This window comes from Poecilia latipinna, unplaced genomic scaffold (genome assembly GCF_001443285.1).
Source record: "Poecilia latipinna isolate Pla-1442-1.1 unplaced genomic scaffold, P_latipinna-1.0 Scaffold1427, whole genome shotgun sequence".
NCBI lineage: Eukaryota > Metazoa > Chordata > Actinopteri > Cyprinodontiformes > Poeciliidae > Poecilia > Poecilia latipinna.
Genome location: NW_015114043.1, coordinates 35,930 through 44,297, shown reverse-complemented (window position 1 = coordinate 44,297; position 8,368 = coordinate 35,930). Strand labels below are relative to the sequence as shown.

The window sequence follows — 8,368 nt, the reverse complement described above, 5'->3', positions numbered from 1 at the left end:
TTGTCAGGGGGCCCAAGATTTCTGGCGGTGCCCCTGGTGTGAGTATATAAACCTGGCATTTTGTTTACCAGCTATTAAATAAAGGATCTGTTTTTGATTAAAAAAAATAAAAAACATAGAAAACCCCTGCAGTTTTTCAGTGAGAATCAGAAACATTGAGCATCCTGGATGATATCTTTCTGAAAAACGTGGTTGTGTTAGCCCGGGGGCTCAGGCTGTGTTATGAACTTAATATCTCACAGCAGCCTGACCTTTTATCTGTTGTCTCTCTTCATCCAGGTGAGTGAGGAGCTTATCCGCGTCGCTATCTTGTGGCATGAGATGTGGCATGAGGGCCTTGAGGAAGCTTCTCGTCTTTACTTTGGCGAGCGTAATGTAAAGGGCATGTTTGCTGTGCTGGAGCCACTGCACGCCATGATGGAGAGAGGACCACAAACCCTCAAAGAGACTTCATTCAACCAGGCTGGTGTCAGACTTTTACAAAGTGCACTTTTGGCTTTTCCTTTGATGTTTAGCATGTTTTCTGGTTCATAGGCAAGGCCAATTTATTTCTATAGTACATTTTGTGTACAAGGCAGTTCATAGTGCTTTATAGAAAAATCAAGAATAAGAGTTCCCAAACAGATCAAATTCATTGGTACAAATTTAAAACATAAGAAATATGAGGAAAGAATCATTGACTAATAGGAAAAAAAATATAGGCAACATATTTTCAGCTGTCACATGCACAGATATAAAAGCTGTGTAATGCAGTCACAGTCATACAGTTACCAAAATTAAATAAAATAGTTATTCTCCGACTGTTTAAATTCAGGCTGAATTTAAATAGTGTGTGACTGCATGACACAGCTGTCATGTAACCAACAACAAACCCAAATGAAATGTGCTCCTTTAGGAAAACAGTCGCTTAACGAAGTGGGCTTTGTATCTCTAAACTCCACACAGTAGGTGTGTTACAGTGACTGTATTTCATAATATTTTCCCATTTATTGATGCTCTCATTTGAGGAGAAAATAGTAAAACTAACAATCCCAACTACAGGCAGTTTTGGGGAGTTTTAAACATTAATTGGGATTTGTTGTGACAAAAGCAAATCACAATTTTATGATAAGAAATTTATCATGATAAACGAAATGATACGATACATGCCCACCACTAGTGAGCAGGCCATTACAGTAGTCTGACCTTCTGGGGACAAAAGCATGGATTCAGGTTTCAAGGTCTGATTTAGACACTATTCCCCTCCTGCTGCCAGTGACACATAGACTTATCTGCATAGTTGAGTTAGGACACATTATAGTTCTGAGTTAACTGGCACACTGGAAGCATGAACAAGTTGAACAGTAAGGGTCCAAAGATTGACCCCTGAGGAACCCCACAGGTCTGACAGTTTCTAAGGTCAATAAAATATCTGCACTCATTGAGAAAGAGCCAATTTAAAGCCATACATATGAAAATATGTCACTTTGTTTCATGGTTGTTGGTGTTGCTTCATCTAAATGCATCAACTGATTTTTTTTTTTCTCACTTTTCATCTCCATTTTTCTTTTTCCAGGCTTACGGCAGAGATTTGATGGAGGCCCAGGACTGGTGCAGGAAGTACATGCGCTCTGGGAATGTGAAAGACCTGACGCAGGCCTGGGACCTTTACTACCACGTGTTCAGACGCATCTCCAAGCAGCTGCCTCAGGTTGGTGGAAAGGATCCGATTGCTGTTTTGTAACCAAACAAGAACAAATAGTTAGCTTTATATACTTTCACTTTATTTTGAAAAAACACAAAATCTTACCAAGGATTTCTAGTGCAAATGTCTTGGTACACTTCAAATAAGACAAAAATAACTTTTCATCTAGATGTTGGAGCTGGTTTTGAGTCAATAATTTCCTAATACTGATGAAAAAGTATTGGTTCCATTGATTATTTCACTTTCAACATGAGAAAAATGTCTTGCTATAAGCGAAATATCTGACAATGGAATCAATACTTTTTCATCAGTATTAGGGTATTATGGACTCAACACAAGCTCCTATATCTTGCTGAAAAGTTACTTGTAAGTTATTTTTGTGTTATTTATAGTGTACTATTACATTTGCAATAGAAACTAGACCAAAATAACTGGGTAATATTTTTGTTTTTGCAGTGTAATGTGATTATGTGTGTACTGTAACATCCAAACTTCCGGCAAAGGAAACAACTTTGACAGACTGGAGAATGTTTGGAACGTCATGTGAAAAATCCAAGACTGGAGACTTCTGGAGGTTTAGTTGTAGTTTAATAAGACTTCAGAAAGCTAGCACTGTGCTGCACACACTGTGGTCCACTCCAGATCTGATAGCTTTTTTTTCCATTTTTTGTCCCGACTTTTTCCTTATAAATAAATCCAGATGACTGTGTCTCAGCTGCACCAGTTAACATAAAAAGAAAAAGAGAAATATCTGTACCATCTCTCTGGCAGCATGCCAACAGCATGGAGGAGAAAAATTGTACATTTTCCCACTTCTGAGGAGTTCGTCGCCATTAATAATGTGGGACAGAACTGAAAGAAGGCAGGGGCTTACGAAACAGGAGGATAGTTAGTGTTTAAAAATAATGAATATGCTCAATAAATTTTTGTCAGATATGATTTTTCAGTTCTTTTAATGACTTCTTTGTTTGCTTATTCGCACCCAGGCCTCGCCTTTATTTTAATCAGCTTTCTCCACCTTATATTGTGTTCACACATAATACGACCGAATCTAGCAAAATAAATCTGCCCTCATTTTAATTAGAGCCGCACAATATACTAAATTGCATGTGTCCTTGCAAAATCTGTGCCTGTATAGTTCAAATTTTCACCCAATCTCAAGGATTGGGTGAAAATTTAGTGTCAGGAATTCAGACTGAATATTTTTCCAATTGTATGGATTAATATTACCCCTAATTGCCACATCTGGTAAATAGAGTGATTGGCTGATATATTAAAACTCATGAAGACTGGTGGACATTGTGGGAATAATAAACAAAACAAACAAAAAAAAACAGGATTAACTGTAATCAGTACCATCATCCCAAATTTTACTAATACAATGTCCCAATGTCTTTATTATTGTGAGAAGCCTCCCAATAAAACCTGGCCTCTTAATTGGAAGATTATAATTATTAGTGAAACGTAGACGATTTCCACTCCTGGATTTTACTTTTGCTACAGTTACAGGTGCAATACCCCCACCAAATAAAAAATAGATATCAGTTCTTAGAGCAGCAATCAACAAATGTCATCCCAAACAGACCCAGTTCAACTGTAAAAAATTAAGTTTTGTCCAAATTCATGTTAAGTCAGGTCATTTTGTTTTTTCAATCATATCGTCAGGTTCAGAACACATAGTGAGATTTATTTTATCCTAACTTGATGAAGAACAATCAAATTCAATTGATCCTGTGAGGCCAACTTTTAAAAAACTATGTACCTAAGGAAGTCCAGTTCTGGTCCTGTTTGGTCTGCTTTAATCCAACTCTAGTTTGTTTGCCTAGAGAATACGGTTAATCTGTGGAAGTCTGAATGTGAAATCAAACTCTGATGTGGACCAAGCAAGTGAACTCTGGTCCCTAAAAACCTCAATTTGGTTCTGGTTGAAGTGAAGTGTAGATATAAGCGGACCAGAAGCAGGAAGCCGACTACACTGTAGGGCATTCTGGGTAAATACGACCAAAACAGACACACTAGCCTGGCGCTAACTGGAGATAAGGATCATGGTCTTTTACCAAAGAGAGAGGAGAAATCCTACAACCACCAAAGTCTGACAACACTTTCTTTTCTTCCATTTGGTAAAGAAGGAAGTTGCGCTCAGTGGGTGCGTTCACACTGCAGCCTGAAGTGACCCTATTCCAATTTTTTTGACATAATGCGACCTGTATCTGCTCTTTTCATGGCAGTGTGAACAGCACAGGTCGGATTATTTTTTGAATGTGACCCATATCCGATTCAAATGCGATCTAACGTCCAGGCCGCATTCATCTGAACTGAACGTCACTGTTTCTTAACAAATCTCACTATTATGCGTCCTGATACACGCAAGTGGGAAGAAAAACAACAACCATGACAGACTATATGAGGATTAAGTTGTTAATATGTTTCTCCGGCCGGACAACAACTTCAAATATGTAAGCTAAGCTCCACCATTCGCCTCCATGTTTACTTCTTTTTATGGCAGTTGGCAGAACACTGAGAACGCTGACGTTATTGCGCCCTCTGCGCATGCGGGACACTTTCAGGTCGTTTGCCCGTTCACACTGCAGAACGCATACAGGTTGCAATTATTGGCAGTGTGAACGGCCCCGGCAAAAAAATCGGAATTGCCAAAAAATCAGAATTAGTCACTTCAGGCTGCAGTGTGAACGCACCCAGTGTCTTCTTCAGACATTTTCATGTTGTTTCCTTCAGTGGTTCTTGGTGGGGAGGGGAACAGATTATTCAAAGGGTTAGGTTTGTTTGACTCAGAGCAGTGTCAAGGTGAACCACAGCAGCTGCAAATGTAACAAATGTTGCAACTTTGGTCTCTAGTGGAACTTAGTCTGTAAGTCTATGAGACATGAAAACAGAGACAGAGACAAGCTCCGTACCAGAGAACATTTCTCTTCATTCTAATGGCTGTTAAAGACCTGCTGAGTGTCTCTAAACACATGGAAATCTAACATCATCTTATCTTATTACAGCTGTCCAAAATTTTCAATAACCTCAGTGATATTTTTTACATATTGTATTTTCTTCCTTAAAAATACCCCAGTGTTATTTTGAAGCTCTGTCAAAATTTGACTATGAACATTTCTAAGAATTTTACGTAAAATTAAATAAAAAGTCTGATTCACTTTAAGAATCGGGTCCAGTTCACTTTAAAATCCAGGTCCGGTCCGATTCACCTTAAAATGAGAATGGAATGGAGCCTGTTCCTCCTGCTGTTGTCTCACTGTTGCAGAATCATTCTGTCTGCAGCTTTTACACCAAAGAAGAAACGGACACACTAATGCTGCTCGTCATTCTAGCACCACCTCGCTCCCTGCTGGGACATTTCAGAACGCAGCACAGAAAAACCCAGCAGTATAACGGCATGCTAAGAGCAGAGACAATATTTGACCACAGGACGTCAACAGCAACAGATCATCTGCTGGATTCATCCAAACAGCAGATTTGGAGCCAGCCAGAGCCAGCTCCATGTCTGGTGACTATCAGACTCTTTCAACTCTGGTTAAGGTCTCCAGATCCAGCAAACTCATAGAGAAACTTAAAATTACGGGTTATCCGCGTTGCATCTTAACTTCAGCAAGGTGGAACCTCAACCTCTGTATAAGCCGGTGTCTGGTAGCATTTGCTTGGCTTTAGTCTCTATTGTTGTTGTTTTTTTTTCTTTTTTGAAGCTCAGCAGACTCCACAGTAATTGTCTGTTCCTGTCCTACATGCTTACCTCACAGCTCACCTCCCTGGAGCTGCAGTACGTTTCTCCCAAGCTGCTGATGTGTCGTGACCTGGAGCTGGCTGTGCCTGGCACGTACGACCCCAACCAGCCTATCATTCGCATCCAGTCCATCGCTCCCTCGCTGCAGGTCATCACCTCCAAGCAGCGCCCACGCAAGCTCACCATCATGGGTAAGATGAGGAAATTGCAGTAATACATGGCTGCTGTGAGCCCCGTTTACAGGAGCAGAGCAGATTAGAGAGCGCTGGCTCAGGCCCAAACAGGAAGCCGCCTCGGGGTCAGAGGTTAAGACTTTAAAATTCATCTTCTGGGGGAAGGTTTCTATGGGGCTAATAGAGGAGCATCAATCCTTCATTTTCTGCAGCTGAAGGAAGGCAGAAAAATGGTGAAGCAAAGCTAATTGCAAAACAACCAGAATACGTCACCTCGACCTGTTTTCATATAATTACCCAGTCATATTTTTATATTTTCTGTCAACTTAACATATTTTAATACAAAAACATAGTGGATCGCTGGTGGACCACCTCAGCACCCCGACCACCAGGCTTACCAAGTTTTCTGGGGGAAACCCTGAAGGAGAAGTCCTTCTTCTGCTGTTGCCTAGTTGTCAGTAATGAAATATAACAGTGAAGATGATTTGAAATGACACAGGAGCCACTTTGCCCATCAGTCACAGCTTCACACCGATTCACTGGACGTTTTTCTGCTTTGTTCTTATGTCAGCCATCAGTGTTACACAGTCTGTAAAAGATGATGGCTAATATTTAATCTGACTTCTGGAGCAAGACCTTAAATTAAGAGTTGTCACAGCGACGCAGAAGGCTTAAATTTACCACCGACACTCCATCGTTGCTGCAGCTAGTAAGAGGATGAGCACTACAGGAAATGCTTCCTGTTGGTGAAATTATGGGTCAATTCATTTTCCTCAAGCACAGGTCTGTCAGTCTGAGGCAGTCCAGTTCCTTCAGAGGATAAAACTTCATCCAGAATACTTCAGATCTAGGTTTTACACGTTTTTTATTTTATTTAGCTTTGACCTGAGATATTCAACTTTAGTATCCATTAGTTCTATTTCATCCCTACTGTGACCGCCAGAGGCCGTGCTTCAAGCACTGAAAGATCATTCTTGCGCATGTCGAGAGCTTCTGTGCCGAAGGTACCGACTGCTTCCCCGCTGTAGTGCCCTTGGGGCTGCTGTCATTGCGGCCCTTCCAGATGTGGTTGAACGGCTTGAATCTAGACCCCACACGGAACACTCATCGTCTCAGAAGACTTCGGGAGGGGCCTCAGTGTCTTTGGTCTCTGTCCCAATGGAGGGTGAGGTTTGTGACGACAGGGGTCCTGCTCGGTTCCCTCCCGTGTCGTCGGAAAGTTGTCTTTACGGGTGCATCCTCCATGGGCAGGGTGCAACCTGGCGGGGTCAAATGGCAGAGGGGAGATGGTTCCAGCAGCAGAGCAGGGAACACATTAATGTCCTGGAATTACAGGCTGTGCTTCTGGCTCGTCGGAGTTTTCTTCCAGGCCAGGGGAAGCATGTGCTGGTGAGGTCAGACAACACTACTGTGGTTTTTCACATCAACCACCAGGGGGTACCAGGTCAAGGAAACTGTTGTGCTTGACTCAACGGCTTCTGACCTGGGCAGCTCCATACTTGGCCAGCCTCAGAGCGGCCTACATCCCAGGGCCACAGAACATGCCAGCAGATTTTCTGTCCCGTCAGAAACCACTTCCAGGAGAGTGGAAGCTTCACCAAGAGGTAGTGGAGTGCATCTGGAAGGTCTTTGGCAGCGCGGACGTAGACCTCTTTGTCTCAAGGCACACATTTCACTGTCCCCTTTGGTTCTCCTTGGACGACAGCAGCCCTCTGGGTCACGATGCGCTGGCACACGACTGGCCCCGGACCCTCCTTTCTGCCTTTCTGCCATTCAGCCTACTTTTTCAGATTCTCCTGAGGGTTCATCAGAAGGGGCACAGGGTTTTGCCTTGCCCCTGCAAGGCCAGAGTCCACTTTTTCAAGATACACTGGGTGAGTAGGGTGTACAATGGCTAATGCATGGGGGCTGTCCATGCGTGCTGTCTATGCTAACAAGTGGGCGGCCTTTGTGACCTGGTGCCATGATAAAGGGCGGGATCCGGTGCAGTGTTCGGTCTCTGACATACTGACCTTCCTGCAGGAATTATTGGATCAGGGACGGTCTCCATCTACCTTGAAAGTGTATGTGGCTGTCATTTTCTGTTGGCATGTCGGTCTGAATGGTTGTTCAGTAGGCCGAGACAAGGATGTCGTGCTGTTTCTGAGAGGTGCTCGGCGTTTGCACCCACCCGCTCGTCCTGTGGCACCAGCATGGGACCTTTCTCTGGTGCTTGATGCTCTTCGGTCCCTCCCATTTGAGCCCTTGGCATCTGCGGACCTCAAATGGCTCTCAATGAAGACGGCGTTCCTTTTGGCGATGGTTTCCGCAAAGCGTGTGGGGGAATTACAGGCTCTCTCGATTGCTGAGCCCTGCTGCCGGTGGAATCCGGATGGCTCAGGTGTTACACTGTGGCCTGATGTAACATTTATTCCTAAGGTGTCAAGGGGGGCAGGCAGTACCCAGCCACTCCATCTTGCCCGGTTCTACACCGGTGGCTCCTCTGAGCCACTGTGCCCTGTTCGTGCCCTTGAGGCATATATCAATGCCACAGCATCCTTCCGACGGACAGATAGCCTTTTCGTTTGCTACGCTGGCTCACGAAAGGGTCAGGCGCTTTCTAAGCAACGACTTGCACACTGGGTGGTGGATTTGATCTCCAAGGCTTATGCCTTGCAGGGCCAGGAGCTGCCGGCCGGCGTGAGGTGCCACTCTACCAGGGGAATGTCGACCTCGTTTGCAGCTATGACTGGGGTACCGTTGGACGTTATATGCCGTGCTGCCTCC

At 43.6% G+C, this 8,368-nt stretch overlaps 1 protein-coding gene across 1 annotated transcript in view; it reads left to right on the top strand.

The window, feature by feature from the left end:
* mtor (mechanistic target of rapamycin kinase) overlaps positions 1-8,368 on the top strand; it is a 168,919-nt gene that overhangs the window by 125,836 nt on the left and 34,715 nt on the right. The window contains exons 26-28 of the mRNA XM_015056992.1: positions 280-462; positions 1,556-1,690; positions 5,446-5,620. Of these exons, the coding sequence (XP_014912478.1) occupies positions 280-462; positions 1,556-1,690; positions 5,446-5,620 (493 nt within the window). The remainder of the gene's footprint in view (positions 1-279; positions 463-1,555; positions 1,691-5,445; positions 5,621-8,368) is intronic.